We start from the raw sequence: 20,551 nt of genomic DNA, 5'->3' as shown, positions 1-20,551 counted from the left end.
CAAACAAGCGTACGGCCCGCCTGATGGAAAGCGGTCACCGTAACCTATGGACGCCTGCAACTCAAAGCGTGTCACATGCGCGTTGCCACCCCATTAGAAACTTGTACATTCCCTTTTGCTGTGTTAAATACATAGTAAAAAGGAGTGTCCAAGTTCCAAGAAGTTCTCAAGTGATACACTACTGGTCGCAACCACCGCTGAATGTATTGTCTTCTAATTTTATTTCTCTGTATTTTCCTATCAAATGTGATGAAAAACATTGTGTGTTACTCAAGAGCTAAAGGTATTGCAAACTCTGTCTATAATTCACTCCAGCTTGCGGCTGTCCTGAACTAACACTCTTTTAGGAATATTCCCCTTCCCTCTTTTGTTTCACAATGTACTAATGTCGTCGCCAATCACTCAAAGTATATTTTTCGATTAGTTTGGGGCTAAGGTTGATCTGTGTCCCCTAATATTTATTTATAACTATGCAGCTATATCTATGGGCGGGCGTTCTAAATTTTAAATACAAAATATCTAGGGTGAACAGGCATCTTCTGGGCGAGCTCACTCCGTCGTAGGCCACGTCTTTGCCTTTGGCCAGTCTGTGGCCAAGAGTAAGCCCATTTATAATAATAAAAATATATATATATATTTTAAATTATTTTATTTATGTACAAGTCAACATTAATAACAATCAGTCCTTTAATAAGTTAGTAGTGGATAACTTAATGATGGTATTGGTGCTGCTGCGGCTGGATGTGCTTCGAGGGCTCGGAGTGCTTCACGTACGCGTTGAAACTGAAATTGAGGTTATAGATAAGTTCGTGTGTTTGGTAATAAAGTCTGAAGAACTTTTGTCATATGACCTCAATATCAATAATATTAAACACCAAAGTTAGATTTGAACTGAGTTCGCATCAAGTCCTGATGAGATCTGGACAGTGCCTGACTGATGTGGGGCATAAGTCACTTAAACATCACCAGTATTTCCATCATATCAATCTTGATAGATAGATTCCCCTTTCGAAATTACCCGAGAATTACTCTGCTTCGAATTTACCCCAATGCACCCTATTACAAGATTTGTAAAATTACCCGGTGTGCTTGTTAGAGTCATATTCAACGGTACGGATGGAGCCATCAGCCTCGTGCAGGCTGTAGACGCCCTTCACAACATCGCCGTCACGAGACTCATGCTGGGACTTGCGGTCACCGGTGTGGGGGTCCTCCACCTTGTAGGAGAACTCGTATTTGGGGTGAGCCTGAGAAATAACAATTGTCAGGTTAGAGTCGGAACAAGTGGCTTACTTGAAGAGACGATGTTTGGCTCAATAATGGGCTTAACACGTTGCACAAATAAGCATCTATTTACGCGATCGTGTCAATGATAAAGGTGATATGCAAAAGAAGTTTGGATTCAACCAATGGATTTGGACCAATGTTGATAGCATTTATAGTTAGATACTTACATAGTAGTCATGGTGCTCCTCCTCATGATGCTGTTCCTTGTGATGTTCCTGATGAGCGGGGGCAACTTGGACGGTGTGGTAGACGGGGGCAACGTGTTGGACGGGAGCAGAATGGTGGATGGGAGCAGCATGATGGACAGGGCGGCATGGTGGACAGGGGCAGCATGGTGCACTTGGACAATGTGCTCATGATGAGGAGCGTGGTGGACGGGGGCAGACTGGTGCTCATAGGTAGCGTGGTGTTCAGGAACAGCGTGGTGCACTTGGACTACGTGCTCGTGGTGCGCGGGAGCGTGGGAAACTTGAACTTGCTCGTGGTGCACGGGAGCATGATGCACTTGGTGCTCCTGTTGAACGTGATGCACTTGCTGTTCATGGTGGATAGGAGCATGGTGGACTTGGACGGAGTGGTGGATGGGAGCGGAGTGCGACTCGTGGTGAGTCGGGGCGTGGTGAGAAGATTCATAAGAGTGAGAAGACTCCTGTTGAGGATGGTGCACTTGATGGAGCACGAAGGACTGAGAGGACACGGCGTGGCCGTGTCCGTGACCTTGCTCCTGACCGTGCCCGTGCTGGTAGTGCTCCTGAGCACACACCGCCGCTAAGGCCACAGCAACAAAAAGGACCTGAGGAACGAAACACAATACCTATTAATAAAACACTAACAAAAACTCACTAATCACTAGCTGTCAGTACAACACTTCAATTCGTATGACTTAGTTATGATATAATTGTTCGCTTGCAAAACTTGTGTGCTAATTTAAAACACTTATTATTTTTAATGTGACTCACTTTAGAGATCATTGTGAGATGTGTATGTTCTTGTGGAGTGATGTTGAATGATATTATCTCATAAGTACCGTTGCTTTATATACTCAAAACTTGAGCTTGAATTTTTGACTGGATGAACAAGTTGGTATACGTAAGAGGGCGGGGAACAAGTTTTGACTCAACGTTACGTTCATTGAGTAACTGAAAGGATCGAATCTGATTGCAGTGATTGCTCATTACTCAAGTGTCGCTCGCAGCGTTCAAAACATTCCATTTGGAATGGACATACTTACAAGCATGTCATAAATATAATTTTTAATTAAAAAAAATGTAAATATAAACATAATTTTTAAGAAAATAAAACCGTCGCCTTTCGGGTTCTGGTGAAAGTTACTTGCGAATGTCGGATTATGTAGAAATGTGTAGATATTTTTTAAAACTGCTTTTAATGCTTTAATTATTAGATGGCAACACAAATGAATATACGTATATTCATTTGTGTTGCCATCTAATAATTAGGAAACTCCTCAAACCTTAACGTTATACGTATAACGTTAAGGTTTGAGGAGTTTCCTCAATTCCTCATGAATCTGATTATATTATAAGAAATCGAAGCTTGACAAACTTTGACTTGAAAACTCAATATGCTTAACAAACATAACTAAATAAATGTCACTGTTCTGAACTTAAAAGCATGCTTTTCTTACAAAAATACCAAAGTAACTTATGAGTGTGCCGTTCAGATTTGAGGAGTACGGTTCTGACTATCATCAGCAGTTCCACTGCACCAAATGTTACTGTTCTGGACGTAAGTGCATGCTGTTCTTATAAAAATACCAAAGTCACTATAAGTGTGCCGTTCAGATTTGAGTATTTCGGTTCTGACCATCATCAGCAGTTCCACTGTACCAAATGTCACTGTTCTAGACGTAAGCGCATGCTGTTCTTATAAAAATGGCAAAGTCACTATAAGCGTGCCGTTCAGATTTGAGGAGTTTGGTTCTGGCCATCATCAGCAGTTCCACTGCACCAAATGTCACTGTTCTGGACGAAAGTGCATGCTGCTCTTATAAAAATACCAAAGTCACTATAAGCGTGCCGTTCAGATTTGAGGAGTTCGGTTCTGACCATCATCAGCAATTCCACTGCACCAAATGTCACTGTTTTGGACGAAAGTGCATGCTGTTCTTATAAAAATACCAAAGTCACTATAAGCGTGCCGTTCAGATTTGAAGAGTTCCGTTCTGGCCATCATCAGCAGTTCCACTGCACCAAATGTCACTGTTCCGTACCTAAATGCATGCTGTTCCTTTAAAAACACAAAAGCACCATATGTATGCCTTTCAGATTCGAGGAGTTCCCTCGATTTCTCCAGGATCCCATCATCAGAACTGGGTTTTGAGAAAAATGGGACCAATCTGTATGCATATACATTCAATCAAAAAAAAAATTTTCAAAATCGGTCCAGTAACGACGGAGATATCAAGGAACAAACATTAAAAAAAAAAAAACATACAGACGACTTGATAACCGTCCTTCTTGAGATATGAGGCGACGGTTAAAAATAAATGTAATGTATTCTGAATATTTTTCAATTTTTTTGTTATTTTAGTCTGCTGAAAACGGTCAAACCACATATTTAGACTACCTATGGTATAGAGTTACTATACTTACTATTTTTAGAGATAAAAACTTACTCGTACCTATATCTACAGGAGATCTGACAAGTTTTTGAAAGTTATGGTAGTACTCATATATTGACAGAATTTTATGTGAAAATATTATTAATGGTGTTTCTAATCATGTATGCATAAATCGACAATGAGTTAGTTGGTCAGGCGATCATTTGTCCTAACTTTACATAAATAATACCCACTTTTCATTTATTTTCAGGTGCCGTAGCCGAATGGCATTTCTGCGACGCGAAACGAAAACGAAACGCCGCGAAAGGTAGTCTGGCTCTGTCGCGCCAATACGCACGAGCGATAGAGATAGATATCTACGAGCGTTTCGTTTCGTGAGCGTTTGTGCCATTCGGCTACGTACCCAGGGCAGAACTTCATGTATTTATTAAAAAAAGGTTGTCAAAAACGTAAACAAAAAACTAGAAAATTTATTTAACTATTACAATTTTTATCAGATGACGGCTTTACTATTACGCCGACGAATATTATACGTATACCAATACATACATCATATAACTGGGTATTACAAAACTAAAATAATTTTGCGGGTTTGACTCTTTAGGCACTGGTCCCATCGCGAGCTAGTAAGCTATCGGCTATAAAAACGAACAAAAGATAATCACTCCCGCGTAAATAAAAGAGACACGGCGATGTTTATAGTTACTCGCCCAGCGGTGAGCTTTACTTTACTAGCCCGCGGTGGGACCAGTGTCTTACCATTAAATATGTACCCATCAGCAGCGGCTGGTCCATACAAGCCGATTCCCACAGGCTTGCCTAAAAATGATTACGAGTAAAGTACCTAATGTTAAGGTAGGTTTCTTTTTGCTCAGTGTTGCCTAGCACAAATTTTCACCAGCCGCCACTGGTACCTATTAGGCTAGCGTGCATTTAAAATTAAATATTGTATGTATTTACCATCACGGAAAGCATAGGATATTCCTGGAAGCCAACACGTAGTTGCCCTTTTGATACTTTAATGAAATGTAAGGAGTACACCGAGCGGATACCGCCCTTGCCCGTGCCAGAGGACGCATCCAGAGGCAGCACCAGGGTGTAAGGACTATTTTGAGAGTTAATGGAATCTCAAATGAACTGGGTTATTGAATGAATGACTAAATATATGGACCTGGATACTATGGGATAAAAAATTGGACGCCTGCCTAATACAACGGCAGGGTATTCAATTAAATTAAGTTCTGTTTCTTTTATTTTTCTGACGTTTTTAGAGAAATTTACATAGTGCTTTCGGTGGGGGGGTTTAGTCTAATAACTATCAGCAGCGGCTGGTCCATACAAGCCGATTCCCACCGGCTTGCCTAAAATTGATTACTAGTAAAATACCTAATGTTTAGGTAGGTTTCTTTTTACTCAGTGTTGCCTAGCAGAAATTATATAACATTTCTTTGGTAAAGCTATACTACCTCATTTGGTTCTAGCGCGGCTACTGGCCATAATGTCATATTATAAATGTCAAACTTCCAAATGAAATCAGTGTCATCTCAAAATCTATTTAGGCAACCGCCAAATACTATTGTGAAGAATGTAATAACAGCGTAAATAAGAAATATAGTGCCCAAATCAGCAGAAAAACTACTGACACAGAGGCCTCTGCCAACAAGCTCAACTCGCAGTATCCGGTAAGCCAATTTATATATAACTTTACTTCTAACGTACCTATAGGTATACGTATACTATAGTATAGTATCGTTTCATATTTACTTACATGTATTTACAGCTGTAAGACCACATTTGTCTGTCTTTACGCCACATTAAATAAATCGTTTATTGTTAGGTTACTACCTTGTTCAACAGTATTTTTTTATTAATTGAATCCTGAAAGATTTGGGACGTTCTCTACTAGGTCTATGTAACATAACATAAAAGAAAGTAATAGACAGTTCCGACGAGGCTTACCGTGACGCTTTACTCCTACAATTTAACCGTTAACCTTCAGATCTGCTCCCAAGCATACGGGAGCAGATCTGCTCGATATGTACTTAGTCGCCAATTATTTTCTGTTTAAACATTTTATTATGTATATATCACAAATAGTTTACATTTTTGATCGGTGTAAAACTTTTCATAACCAATCTAACGTGTGGTTCATTTGGCAATGACAGGTGTGTTTTCCCTTACAACCTTCCATTTCAGCTTGGGGACAGTTTCAGCTACCTACCTGAATGATTCGCATCTCAAATTTCAATATTTTTTTTATGTGATCATTCAAATTCACACTATATTTAGCGTAGTATTTTTAGCTTAGCGTTTTGTAGCTTTTTTAACGACAAAGCTATTAAAGTTTTTTTCTAAAATATGTATTGTTTGAGGAACTACTACTACTGTCGTTATTGGCGTCTAATTCAGAAGATACGGTGCAATGTCCGAGAAACTACACTTTCATTTAAAATATTATTTTCACAAACGGAACTCAAATCTGTCGCTTCGTAGATTATGAGACATACAACATTTAATTAAATTTTAGTGTTATTCTTAAGATGCTAGTTGATAAAGACGTGTTAGGTCAAATTAGAAAAAAACATGGGCACACATTTAGATACCAAAAGCATGAGCAAATATTTATCAGTAAATTTTGGTAATAATAATCGAACAAAGAGGTTTTGAGGACTAGGGTATTTATTCAACAAGTTTAACAATATAACAATCACTGGACCAATAGAAAGAGTCATTAGAATAATTAATGATGATGATGATGCTGGGGCTGGACGTGCTTGATGGGCTCAGAGTGTTTCACGTACGCATTGAAACTGCAAATAAAATATAATAGTGATTAAATAATAACGAAATAAGTTTAGTCTTAGTTTCTTATATAATTATGTAAATATGTTCATGTAAAAAAAAAAAATTAACGAAATACAATTAGATTTTAAGTTATTTCACTAAAGTATCCCGAGTTGAATATTTCAAGAGGATTCCTGTAGATACGGCGGGTTAAACAGCCTGCATTGGACGTCATAAAGGGTGAGCATATTCTAGTCATAGATCATAATAATACTAGTTACAGCTCTGGTATACCTGGAAAGAACAAAAAGCAAGACAGGCCGCGTTGACGCCAAGTATGATAGAAAACCGAGATTTACTTTAAGCCGCTGGGTTAGAAATGAATGAAGTAATTTATCCATACCCGGTGTGCTTGTCAGAGTTGTATTCGACAGTGCGGACGGATCCGTCAGCCTCGTGCAGGCTGTAGACGCCCTTCACGACATCGCCATCGCGAGACTCGTGCTGGGACTTGCGGTCACCGGTGTGGGGGTCCTCCACCTTGTAGGAGAACTCGTATTTGGGGTGAGCCTGCAGAAAATAAAATAAAAATTAATTTAATAAAAACTTAAAGTGTTATATTGCAAACCGTTACGGGCAGGAAAGTGCATATTAAATGAGATATGAAACAGAAGTTTGTTATTGAATGAGTTACTTTCATTATCAAGCTCTGTTTAAGACAAAGTATTGGCATGTTTTTAGGCAAACCAACACTCTTTCATGCATTAGCCACTTTTGGATAGAAAAATAATTAGCGTCTTAGCTCGTTAGTTGGATAACATTAGTTAAATATTGGAGGATATTCTGTTCCGATTGTGACCGGGCCAATTTCAGCATTAGTAAGCTTCTGAATCTTGAAATGATGATGATGGCATTGTATAAACACTCACATAATAATCGTGATGCTCCTCTTTGTGCCACGACTTGTTCGTGATGGAGAGCGTGATGTATAGGGGCATGCTTTTACTCCTGATGCACTTGGTGGATCACGAAGGACTGGGAGGAGATGGCGTAGCCGTGCTGTTGCTTGAGATAGGAATGATGGTGATAGCATAGCATAAACACTTACATAGTAATCATGATGTTCCTCTTTGTGTTCATGGTGAGCGGGAGCAGCATGGACTGGGACAACATGGACTGGGACAACATGGTGCACGGGGGCAGCATGATGTACAGCCACGACTTGCTCGTGATGGGGTGCGTGTACAGGGGCATGCTTTTGCTCGTGGTGCACTTGGTGGATCACGAAGGATTGAGAAGAGATGGCGTGACCGTGTTGTTCCTGGCCGTGTCCGTGTTGTTGGGCACATGCTGCCGCCAACGCCGCCGCGAGGATGACGATCTATGTAAAATGATAGAATATTTTATAAATAGACAAGTAAATTTTAAGTAATTTTTTGTAAAAATGTATTTTTTTTAAATGCAAGTATGTTTTTGTCTATTTGATCGCTATTGTATAACTTAAAATTAATTCAGTTGTGTATTTGTATTCATCATACTTACTTTGTTGAACATGTTGCTTGCGTTAAGTTCTGAACCTAGCAAATGAGTGATATGAATATTCACTTTGCTTTAGTTTTTATACTTTAAAATCAAAACTTGAATTACTTTCAGGTCGACAGGTTATGTCAAACGAACTCGAACGTTGTAAAAGGGTGGCAAACGAGTTTTAATTAACTACTATCACTTTTGGCTCGGTGACAGGATTCTGACATGCGGCAATAAAATATGCAGGTATTATGAAAGTATAAGTAATGTATTTTACGTCATTTTCAGTCACAAAAACCGGTTCTTTACACCTCGTAGGCATTGTTTCCTGACGTTTCATAAACTGTATTCAAATTGTTTTGTACAACACTACATAGTTTGAAAACGAAAGACTTACAACTACAAGGAAGTATAATACAAAAGTTTAAATTCTATCGGGGATGACTGATGATAATACTAATTTGGGCCGTCAAGTCCCAGGATGGATACACCTTATGAAACGCATAGCCTCTTTCATGTTTGGTCCAATCATCAGCAGAACACCTCACGTCCTCAATCCAAGATTTAGAGCTGCCTACTTCTACTTCTGCTGCTGACTGTCCATCTGCCCGTCTGAACGTAAACCGTGAAGCATTCTCGTTTCGTTGTCGCATTCCGTCCGTGCTTAAGCTAAGTATACAATAAATAGGTGTCGTCGAAAGCAATAGTGTCTATCCGTGGAGGAGGCCGTGTCCGTATGCGGGGGCGGCGAGCACTGCGGGCGCGGCGTGCACGGCGGGATGCGCGGCGTGCCCTTGTCTGCTCACCACTGCGTTGAATCTGGAAACGGAACAATATGTTGCTTAGTCCTGTCAAACTGTGCAACTTTTTATTAAGGGTAAACCACGAAATCGCAAGAAATATTTGACTATCCTGAGACGTTAGGAATGGACCCCACTAAAACTTATCCAGTATGCAATGTAAATTGTTGCAAGTGATATAAAATGCCCTTAGGTACAGCGGGGCGAATCTCGACTGGGGGCAATTGTAACTGATCCATTTTTTCCATTATTACACTATGATGTTGAGTTCTACATGTATCCACTGAACACGCCTACCCTATTATAACCGGTGAACACTCTATTTAATAATGCAAACATTGTAAAACATGAAATAAACTTTTTTAACAAAAAATAAAACCGCCTTCAAAAATAAGCGCGTTACAAAACACGGAGAAACTAAAAAGCAAAAAATAATAAACCTTTGAATTCAGATTTCTTATCGTATTGCAATAATCTAAACATCCAAATTATAAACAAATCAATTATTTTTGCAGTCGGTACCAGACCTGTTCGTCGCCTTGCTATTGCCTGTTTGCCCCACCCAACCATACGCAGGCTGGCACCGACTCCAAAAATAATTGATTTGTTTATAATTTGGATGTTTAGATTATTGCAATACGATAAGAAATCTGAATTCAAAGGTTTATTATTTTTTGCTTTTTAGTTTCTCCGTGTTTTGTAACGCGCTTATTTTTGAAGGCGGTTTTATTTTTTGTTAAAAAAGTTTATTTATTTGTTGATTTTTAGTGGTTCCTATTGATATTATATGTATCAGTCCGAATACATGTACACTAGTGAAAGAATTATCCTTTAACTCCTAACCATTGAGGAGTTGACCTTCCATCATCAGCTCAGCCACATAAAATTATTACCATCAGGCGTAAATACTGGTTTACCTTTGAAAAATACACTGAAAACATTACATGTGCCTATAACATTTGAAGAGTTCCCTCGATTTCTCCAGGATCCCATCATCAGACCCTGACTTGGTGCCAATGGGACCATCTCGGGGTTATACCCGTTCGATCAAAAAAAAAATTTTGAAAATCGGTCCACAATTCTCGGAGATATCGAGGAACATACATAAAAAAAAAAAAAAAAACATTCAGTCGAATTGAGAACCTCCTCCTTTTTTTTGAAGTCGGTTAAAAAATGGAGCAGTTACATTTGTCCCCCAGTCGAGATTTGCCCCGCTGTACTTTATAAATATTTTTGTTTTTTGACGAAACTGAGATCTATTTATTTTGTAGGCTATGTAACTATGTAATATACACCGTAGTCAATCATACCACTGAAAAATGTAACCTTCAACCATTGGAATAAATTTCTATAAATCAGTGTAACCTGATATAAAATTCATCATCATCATTCTCTTGCCCTCTTCCCATTATTTGATTTAAAATTATAAACCAAAAGATAATTATTTTATTATCGTGTGTTGGAGTCAATGAAAATGATTATTAAACTGTATAGGTAGGTAAGTTCTTTGTCTATCCAGATTTCTAGAGATTACCTAGAAATTGCAGCTTGCTCACCTTGGAAGGCTAAAAACTTAGTCATTATCGGTCAAATTCATACATTTTCTCTATGTTTCCCCAATTTTACCAACAGCACTACATTGTTTTTAACAACCGTTGAGCACGCACCAGTTTTTCTGGCTGTTTGGCACGCTTCGAGTTGAGTCATTGAACCGAAAACCGAACCACAGTGTCAAGGGCAGCGATTATCGCTTTGAGGCTAAGCCGTTACGCTGTTACACTTTTACGGGCTTGTAATGGTTTCGGATTTGGAATTATCTAATTTGAATCATCGTTTTTGTTTTTGTGTATTTGTTTATATTTAGTAATTTAATGGTTTATGTTTGGTTTGGTATTGGCAAATTTAGTTACATCTGTAAGTTTCTAATAAGACAAGCGCGTTTATGTCTTGTATGTGCAATAGTGGTGTAGGCGCAGGGCTGGCAAGCTGTCACTGTTACAAACACAATCTAGTTTTCGTCCAACCTTCTCATTGCAAAATTAGCACTGAAAATTGAACTGTTTCATGTGCTCTACCTGAGAATACAGGCGTGAGTTTATTTTGTATTGTATCTATTATGCGTGCAAAAAGTGCAGTTTTTATGCAATCAAATCTTTTCAATGTTGGAATAATATTTTATATTCCTTTTACCAACTTTCCTTTGTGAGCCTCGCTATAGTCGAATGTATATTATAGTTGTGGTGATAATACTATACCTACCCATTATGGTCATCGGCAGAATAGTTGACAGTACGGACGGTATAACACTTTAAGTTCTCGCGCTTTGTACACATATTTAAAGTCACATACAGGTAAAAATTATGTTAATTAATCGCGTTCGACCTGTATGTGACTTTAAATATGAGTACGGACGGTGCCATCAGGCTCTACCAGCGAGTACTGTCCCTTCACCACGTCACCATCGTGGGACTCCTACTGGCTCTTTTGATCGCCCGTGTGGCCGTCAGCAACGTAGTTCTAAAGTAGGAGTGTAGTAGTGATGATGAAGCTACACCTACCCATTATGCTCGTCAGCAGAATAGTTGACAGTACGGACGGTGCCATCAGGCTCCACCAGCGAGTACTGTCCCTTCACCACGTCGCCATCGCGGGATTCCCACTGACTCTTCTGGTTGCCTGTGTGGCCGTCAGCACTGTAGTTGTATAGCGAGTGTATAGTAGTGGCGATAATGCTACACCTACCCATTATGGTCATCGGCAGAGTAGTTGACAGTACGGACGGTGCCATCAGGCTCCACCAGCGAGTACTGTCCCTTCACCACGTCGCCGTCGCGGTACTCCCATTGGCTCTTCTGGTCGCCTGTGTGGCCGTCAGAAACATAGTTCTATAGTAGGAGTTTAGTAGTGATGATGAAGCTACACCTACCCATTATGGTCGTCAGCAGGATAGTTGACAGTACGGACGGTGCCATCAGGCTCCACCAGCGAGTACTGTCCCTTCACCACGTCGCCATCGCGGGATTCCCACTGACTCTTCTGGTTGCATGTGTGGCCGTCAGCACTGTAGTTGTATAGCGAGTGTATAGTAGTGGCGATAATGCTACACCTACCCATTATGGTCATCGGCAGAGTAGTTGACAGTACGAACGGTGCCATCAGGCTCCACCAGCAAGTACTGTCCCTTCACCACGTCGCCGTCGCGGGACTCCCACTGACTCTTCTGGTCGCCTGTGTGGCCGTCAGCACTGTAGTTGTATAGCGAGTGTATAGTAGTGGCGATAATGCTACACCTACCCATTATGGTCATCGGCAGAGTAGTTGACAGTACGGACGGTGCCATCAGGCTCCACCAGCGAGTACTGTCCCTTCACCACGTCGCCGTCGCGGGACTCCCACTGACTCTTTTGATCGCCCGTGTGGCCGTCAGCGACTCCGTAGTTGAATGTGTAGCGGGGGTGGGCCTGGAATAAAGAGGCAATATGATAAGCTAGTGCTGCTCAAAAACCAGCTGGGTATTTAAAGTAGATAAATAATTTTGCTACTAAGTCTAATTTGGGATCTTGGGATCTGTAGGTATCTTGGGGTGTCTTGGGATCTAGTGGCAGCAGAGTATTGGACTGTGTGGAGGGACGATAGCCTGGGGAAAATCCAGTAGTTGAACTCATAGCTGTTTTGTTGGTGATTTTCGCCAAGCCGAGAAGACACGATCGAGAAACAGCTAGGTTTGACCATTTTCCAATACGAATAAATACTCCATAGTGTTAATCAAATCGTTTAAAGGGGAGAAAATGAAGACTTTCTGTTTAAAGAAAATAAGTCGCCACCTCTTAAAATACTTACATAAATCTCAACAGGGGCTGCGGCGTGCGCCAGACCGATCGGCGCGCGCAGCAACGGCGCCCCGTGGGCGACCACCCCGCCGTGTCCTGAAAGCAAAATATTTCAAGTTTAATATGACGTGACCAATGAAGAGGCACATTGAAAGATTAGGTCAGATGTAACCACTGCAACCATTGTACGCTGTACGGAGTCTACTTCTGAGTAGGTATAGCATGTGTTGCAAAGCCAACATAGGAAGCTCTAAATAAAGCTCACGAAGGCTTGTGTTGTGCGATTTCATACTACGATATCTATTTTTTTTTATATAAACTCATTGAAAACATGATTGACTCAGACTCTTGCACTGTGCTTAGCTTATCACACAAATAAATGTCCTTAACTACGCCGATCAGCGCATAAATGAAGATCCCCTGGGATTTACAGGCACTAACAAACTAAAGGCCTCCTAGAACGAGGCTCGAGGAGAATAGCACGCCATGGGGAAGAGTGATCAGCCCTCCACGTGTCATGCTGATCAACGCACAAGTAAAAATCCGCTGCGATTCAGAAGCACCACCAAACTCAAGCTACCTTACCATATCCCAATCCCAGGGCCGGGGCAGCCAGTCCATGACCCAGGCCTCCTAGCACGAGGCTCGAGGAGGATAGCGCGCCGTGCGGGGCCGCGATCAGCCCACGCGCCATGCTGATCAGCGCACAAGTGAGGATCACCTGCAGATTTGAAAATTGTTTAGTTTTGTTATTGGAGAAACAATTGAAAGTACTTTATTGTTATTATAATAAAGTTGCAATTACAGAAAACAAAAGTCGTTTCAGCCGAAAACTCAACTATTTTTATTCAAATTCATTGGACTGTTTTTTCTGAAATTATTGTCTGGGGGCCAATTTTTGAATCTCGGCCATTCGATTTCGTGAAATTCGATCAATAATATCTCCACTACTAGCGGTTTAAATTCTACTAACAGAATCGAAAACGAGTAGTCATTACCACTAATTTTAAAATTACTAGCCGTCCATTTTCAAAAATAGCATTACGTCGTTTTCCACAGACTTTCGAACGGCGAATACGAATTCAAAAATCAATAATCAAAAATCGATACAAGCTTGTTTTGTCCCAATTTTGGTTAAATAGGTATAATGCGTGACTAAATAATAAGATATAAAGCACATAGTATTGTATACAATAGTGATATAATTAAGCTTACCACTCTCGTACCGTACTATTAGGCCACTCAGCAAGCTTCGTGGCCTAAACATGGTACTCGACTGAAAAGCTTTGTATTATATCACGATTGTATAAAATACTATTACACCTATATTTATATTATGTACTTGATTATATTTAGCAACTTTAACGGTTGTAAGTAATATTAACCTTCACATTTCAGAGACATCGAAAGTTAAATCAACCATAACATTGAAAGTTTACACCGAAATTGGAGACGAGTTAATTTGATCCATTTCATGTCTACAGTAGAGGTTATCTTTTTAGGGTTCCGTACCAAAAAAGTATAAAAATAAATCCTTATGGTGCGTTTCTGTCCGTCTGTCAGTCTGTCATATTATTTTATGTATAAAAGTTGTACCTACCGTCTCATACAAAAGCTTGCAAAATGTCTATGTTCATTCATTCATGAATGTAAGTATATATAATAAGGAAATTACCCATTATGTTACTCGTATATAAAGGGAATCTTACGAAACCAACACGTTATCAACACACTTCCATTTCTTATCACTAACTTCTTAGTCCTAGCCACACCTTTAACACAATCTCACTGAAATACACATTACCTTGGCTATCATTGTGGAGCTTAGTCTAGAACGTTAGTTCACTGTAAGCTAGGGCTCGGTTTGTGCCAAATTGTCAGATAACTGAGGCTTTTATACCGCTGCTATATGTCCTATAGGTACAGCCCAAAGTCCCGCATGTCTATAAGTAGGTACCTGTTGTAGGTAAATGTATGTACGGGCTAGTGGGCGGGGCCGCTTTGAAACTAGATCGTGAGACTAGTCAGGATACGCTCTGCGTCAGACCTCACTGTGGTTTCGTGTAATTCGAACTTTTCCCAAAACAAGTACTCAAAAGCGTGTTACAAACGATTGAAGACTGCGGACGGTGCTCAAGATTTCAGGTTTATTGTCCAATTAGCTTCGGGTGAGATCTAAACGAGACGTTGATGTAACTGTACGTAATAATAATTTATTTGGTTTACGACGTAACGCAGCATTCTTGATGTCTTCAAAAAACCTTTTTACCAAGAAAAACCATTACGAGTATCTTATCTTATCCATTCCATAGAAGCAAAAATATTACCACACTTTTTAAAAATAAGTTTAAATAGTTCTAAAGATCCACTTTAAATCAAATTCTAATACTTTTTTGAATATCCACGATTTTAAAATGTTTTATTACCTATGCTCACAAATTCCAATAGTAGTAATGCAAGTAAAACTAAATGTTACACATTTAGGTATCTACCTAAATGGAGTTGCTTATTATAATTATAGTCCTTGTATTTATACCCCACTTTAATGAGTTATATACGATCAAAGATTAATACCGATATACTAGACAATAAAACATGGTTTATTATCATTTACTTACACTCGTACCTACTGTGGTTCTGCAAGTGTGTCAAGGCTCCTGCACAATGGTATCCCTTCGAAGCCTGTTAAATTTGAAAACTATAGGGTGTTTACTGTATTTTATAATATGTATTGTTTATAAGTAAACCGTTTATTTTGACGACGCCTTATTGAGCGCAGCAAATAATACTCTTTTAATTATTACTGAAATGAAAACTGTGAACAAAAACTTACGAAATCAAAATTTGTAAAGCAATTAATACTTTTATACGGTTTTTTAGACTTAATGTTAGCTATTAAACACATTCAATCAAACAATTTTAATTTCTGGTCTTATAAAAGTAACATTTACGAAATCTGTAGTTGGTAGTTATCACTATTTACTGTTGGCAACACCACCACCTCTCCACGTTGCACGCCGCATCGGGGATTTCCCAATAAATACTCGAATTATTTGTTTATCTGAAAAAAAAACCATATTTTGCTCGGTTTTTTTTTCATGTTTTATTTTCAAAATTCTGAAAAAAAAAACATTTGGTTTTTTTCTATTTGCAACCTATGCATGTATCACTTGTCACATACTTAAGCAGTCTCTAGCTGTCATCTTTGTTACATCAAATAATAAAGTAAATCGATATGAAAAATATTAAATGACTATCGTTATGCCGTTGACGTTGGCCAACATTACTTGCAAGCAATAATTATTACCTATGAATTTTAAATAACGGAAAATACAATTTCTGAGCGTTATAAAAATTAACATTGAACATAATCCATATTTTGAGAATTATCTAAGAAAGCAATTATATTATATTCATAACATGCGAGACCTATCTAAGATCTCGTTCCAAAAATAGTGCCTCTCCCAAAACTCTGGTGGTTTATGGTGGTTTGATAGCGCGGTGATTAACATAACAATGGTTGAATGCGCACACGCCGCATGCCTCGGAACAAAGCCACGCATTTTCAACGCCTCCGCATACAATTATGGTTTAGGCTATAGGATTGTATTGCACTCCAGAACACTTGTATGAGATTGAAATGGCTTGCGAAATAAATAATCAACTCAACATTTCATCAATGGGATAGGCTTGTCTGTGTTATACTACTTTACTTTAAGATACTACTTTACTTTACTTTTACATTTAATTTAAGTACGTACTTAATGTATTGTATTTTTATTAGAACATGTACTTGAATGTATTTTGACCTGTAACTCGATGTTATAAATAAAGTATTGTATTGTATTGTATTGTATTGTATTACTTATACATCTTTTTTTTTGTTTTCCGTTAAATTCGACACGTAGCTAGGTTCATTATCAGGAACCACTCTGTATATCACTTTTAGTTAAATTCTCAAAAAATTTTTTCATCATTTTCATACATAATAAATGAATTTATTAGTGTGAGAGACCCTTACGAATAAAATTAAAATTAGTGTCAAGTGATTGACAGCACATGTCCAAACAAATAACATTAGGAATTGGTAAAGGCTGTCATACACGTGTTCAGTAATTATCATTATTGTTTTAATAACTCGATAACCGTAAGAGTTAAGACGCTAGTTTCTTAGAGAAATTAATTGTATTTGATCAATTTCAATTTTCAATTTCAATGGTTTAATCTAAAGAACTAGAACTCTAAAAGGTGATCTAAAGAACCTTCCCTTAAAGTTAACAGAATTAAATAAAAACAGGATGTATATTATATTTTTCTACGTGGGTATTTTTACCGGAGTCGCTTTTCTGTTCTTGAACATTTTTTTTTGCATATTTTGTTAATTGAAATTGAATAATATTTTTGAACATAATAAATTCGTCATAAGTAGTGTGAAAATCAGTATCTATCACATGAGAGGAAAATAATTACAACCACTAACTACTCTCTGGGTTTCTTTATATGCTCGCGATTCAATAGAACCCTTAACTTCATTCAGGATTAAATGTACGCCATCGCCATAAATATCATTTTGGTAAGACACAGTCAATTATTTAATTCTCTAACAAATAAATTATTTTTCCATTCTCTAACATCAGATAAAAGTCCAAGGAACCTGAATCCATCTTTATCTCCTTAAATACTCGTTAATTATACAAGCCAGAATTTAAATTCCATTACCATTCGGAATGTCGAGGTGACGAAGGCGTCTAGGTTGGAGTCTCGCTGTGCCTTGGCAATGACTCATCTATCCATACCATGCCTTTTCCGATGCGATGTCGTTAACCTCCAGTTTCGCGATGGCAGCAGGTTTGTCAGTTGCATGGGGTCAATATGACAGTAGGCTAGTCTTTTAAAAAGTTTTTACGTATTTGTTTTTATTTAGGTATATGTAAGGACAGGTGGTAAGAAATAAGGAATAATACTAACGTACAGGTTTATGTAGTAGTAAACTAAATTTTTTGGGATTTGTTGAATTTTTTGGTGTTATTTTGGTTGGTAAATCAAGTTTGCCTGAAAGCCTTTGCGTTACATACATATGTACCTACATTTTTATACATTTGAAATTTCAACTATAATTGGTTCGCTTGGCTCTTCAAACATAATAAAGAAATCATGATTCAGGTATACATATATGAAAACCTTGGAATCAAAGGTAGTATACGGGTGCTTAAAAATCATTTGCAATAGGTATTATGCGTGTCTACTATCTATAGTAGTTGTCTATAATGATGGATTAGTCAAGTAAGCTATGTCAGTGCGTTTTCACATTATCCGATCCAATGTCGGATGTAGGACCGATATTCCATACACTTGAGCCGCCATCTTTGATTTTTGCCTTATAATTCCTTCTTAAATACATCCGATAACGGATCGGATAATGTGAAACACACCTTCGGCTATACAATGAAATAGAAAGACAAGAGGTTTAATCAACAGACTTTAGTATACATATCCGTTAGTATTGATAGTTAATCAATACTATTAATAACACACACCTCCGGGTATTTCGCGTAGACTATTATTTTTTTAACCTCTAGCCGAAACGACAATCGTTGACGCTAGACGCCGATCGAAACGCAATCTGACCCTGTCGCACCTAGCGGTAGAGATAGCTACGTTAACGATATTATCGAAAGCGCTTCTGCATTTGGCTACGTACACTGAGGCGTTTTGTAATGGCGTGTTACGCAACGCCTCGCCAGGTGCACGCAGCTAACGAGAGGAAGCCAGGATCCATTCATATGGAGTTGTTTTTTGTTTGCCGGATGTTTTGTTTGCATGCTAATAATTTAATGGAGATTTATATGTTTTACATTGACTATTACACGTGGAGATCCAACATGTATATTAAATGTGATATTGATGGAGAACATACAGACGTACTTATGTTCTCTGTTAGTACATGTCTTAAATCATAAATATGTATCAACCAAATTAATTTTTGTCAGACACATACACATTTAATATTTCTCAGGTGTATATTCATCGATTATATACATGCTTAAAATTAATCTGAAAGAATGTTAAGCCTTAGAAAGAGATGTCATTGTAAGATATGTACATATTTATGTAATCCCATTTTAATTAGAACGATAGCTAAGTATAAATTATAAAGTAGAAAGATTTCTGTCTTGGAAGTTGATACGTCATCTAAAAATCGTACGTTGAGTATCAAGCAAAACAACAATTTAACGCTTCTTTTATTCTAACTGGCTGACTGCTCTTAGTCTAGACATTTAAGTAAAATTTTACGTTCTATGTTTCTATTTTCTAACATGTATGCCATACGAATAAATCACAAATAAATCTTAACCATGTCGTCGAAAAATCCTTTGGGTCTTTTTCTTAGCATTTATTACTGTCAGAGACCTGAGAGATTGAGATATACCTGAGTATGTTTATTTGTTATAATACTGGATGCACAGAGCCGTGACGAGTGGCGGAAAACAGGGGAGGCCTTTGCCCAGCAGTGGGACACACTATAGGCTATTAAAAAAAAAAAAAATAATACTGGACTTTATTTTTTTTAAGCTCAATTGTATTTTTATTAATTCTGGTTAAGGTAGAGAATGCCTCATGACATTAAGTTCGCCTTTTGTACATTGAGTTTGTCTTTTGTGCAATAAAATTTAAAGTATAAATAAATCTGTCGTTGAAGTTTTTTTCTGGATTTGAACAAATAACTAGACTCGGTAAAATTTAAACCATGGATACTGTAGGCGATTCGTAACGTTCACCTTTGTACGTTGATAAGATTTTTTCTTACTTTGTGTTGTTGAAATAAGACTGTATTCTATCAAAAGTAGGAATGCCGCACCTACACATACCCATGTGCAATAAAACTGGTACTTCAAGTAACTAATTGAATGTCATATTGCCCGCATTCGTTTAGATATGAGTAAGTGTCGGCTTGAAATTTTAAACATTGCGAGCGATACCGCAATTTATAACTAGCTTTTAATTAAGGAATTTATTAAGGGGCTACCGTTTCTACCAAAGTTTTACTCGTAATTTTCACTACCTATTTCAAAACGTACGTATATAAGTATATGGTATCAATCATCAATTAAGATCGCGGTTGACCAGTTAATAATTACATTGAAATATTTAGATATACTAGGTACTTATCATAATTATTAGGTACCACAAAAAATCGGGCAACACTTATACATTACATACGGTATACTTATACATTACAACCGTTTTTGGTAGAAGAATTGTCATTCTTGATATTGACAGTCTCCTATCATGATCATATTGCTGTGGTATAGTCATTGTTTGAACTGAGCGCGTTAGGCGCTTTTTTTTGTTGACAAGTTTTAATCCACTTTGCAAAACCACAAAAGTGTTAAGGTCAAAATACTTTCTATTTGAAACATAAAAATTGCTTGTCCAATGGCCTTTTAAAAATCTGTCGATAGCAACATGCAATTAACATTTTATACGAGAATAAAAAGATAAGATTTATAATTCCAGTTTTAATTTAATAAGTAGTAAACTTACCATTACTTGAAAATAATGTTCATGTCTATGCGGGTAATAAGATGAATTTAATTATCAATCTCTAAGTTAGGATTTTTACTCTATAGTTGCTATACTATTATAGCCCATTGAATTGCGTTCCAAATAAGGGGCGGCGCCTTGCGATATAATATTCGTGACGTACCACGCCTTAATAGTCCTTACGCGCCATGTGAAAA

General features: G+C 38.0%; 2 protein-coding genes across 2 annotated transcripts; both read right to left on the bottom strand.

Annotated features, from left to right (window-relative positions):
- Positions 1 to 636: 636 nt before the first annotated feature.
- Positions 637 to 2,288, bottom strand: LOC125226187 (histidine-rich protein PFHRP-II-like). The gene is made up of 4 exons (XM_048130101.1): positions 2,247 to 2,288; positions 1,455 to 2,080; positions 1,081 to 1,247; positions 637 to 783 (listed from the first exon to the last, which is right to left on the bottom strand). Exons 1-3 carry the CDS (start codon positions 2,256 to 2,258, stop codon positions 1,154 to 1,156), a joined length of 732 nt encoding a protein of 243 aa, XP_047986058.1. The 5' UTR covers positions 2,259 to 2,288; the 3' UTR covers positions 637 to 783; positions 1,081 to 1,153.
- A 4,235-nt stretch (positions 2,289 to 6,523) lies between these two features.
- Positions 6,524 to 14,666, bottom strand: LOC125226479. The gene is made up of 9 exons (XM_048130465.1): positions 14,614 to 14,666; positions 13,395 to 13,530; positions 12,820 to 12,905; positions 12,274 to 12,440; positions 8,891 to 8,998; positions 8,195 to 8,261; positions 7,761 to 8,033; positions 7,056 to 7,222; positions 6,524 to 6,678 (listed from the first exon to the last, which is right to left on the bottom strand). Exons 1-9 carry the CDS (start codon positions 14,623 to 14,625, stop codon positions 6,609 to 6,611), a joined length of 1,086 nt encoding a protein of 361 aa, XP_047986422.1. The 5' UTR covers positions 14,626 to 14,666; the 3' UTR covers positions 6,524 to 6,608.
- Between the last annotated feature and the right edge of the window lie 5,885 nt (positions 14,667 to 20,551).

Source organism: Leguminivora glycinivorella, chromosome 5 (genome assembly GCF_023078275.1).
Source record: "Leguminivora glycinivorella isolate SPB_JAAS2020 chromosome 5, LegGlyc_1.1, whole genome shotgun sequence".
Lineage (NCBI taxonomy): Eukaryota > Metazoa > Arthropoda > Insecta > Lepidoptera > Tortricidae > Leguminivora > Leguminivora glycinivorella.
Note: the sequence above shows the minus strand (reverse complement) of the source record. Positions and strands in the feature narration are given on the sequence as shown.

Coding starts and splice junctions, on each gene's coding strand:
- LOC125226187 (XM_048130101.1), bottom strand. Junction 1,248..1,454: donor AGGAGCACCATGACTACTAT/GTAAGTATCTAA, acceptor GTTATTTCTCAG/GCTCACCCCAAATACGAGTT.
- LOC125226479 (XM_048130465.1), bottom strand. Junction 8,999..12,273: donor TCTGCCGATGACCATAATGG/GTAGGTGTAGCA, acceptor TTCCGTTTCCAG/ATTCAACGCAGTGGTGAGCA. Junction 6,679..7,055: donor AACTCTGACAAGCACACCGG/GTATGGATAAAT, acceptor TTTTATTTGCAG/TTTCAATGCGTACGTGAAAC.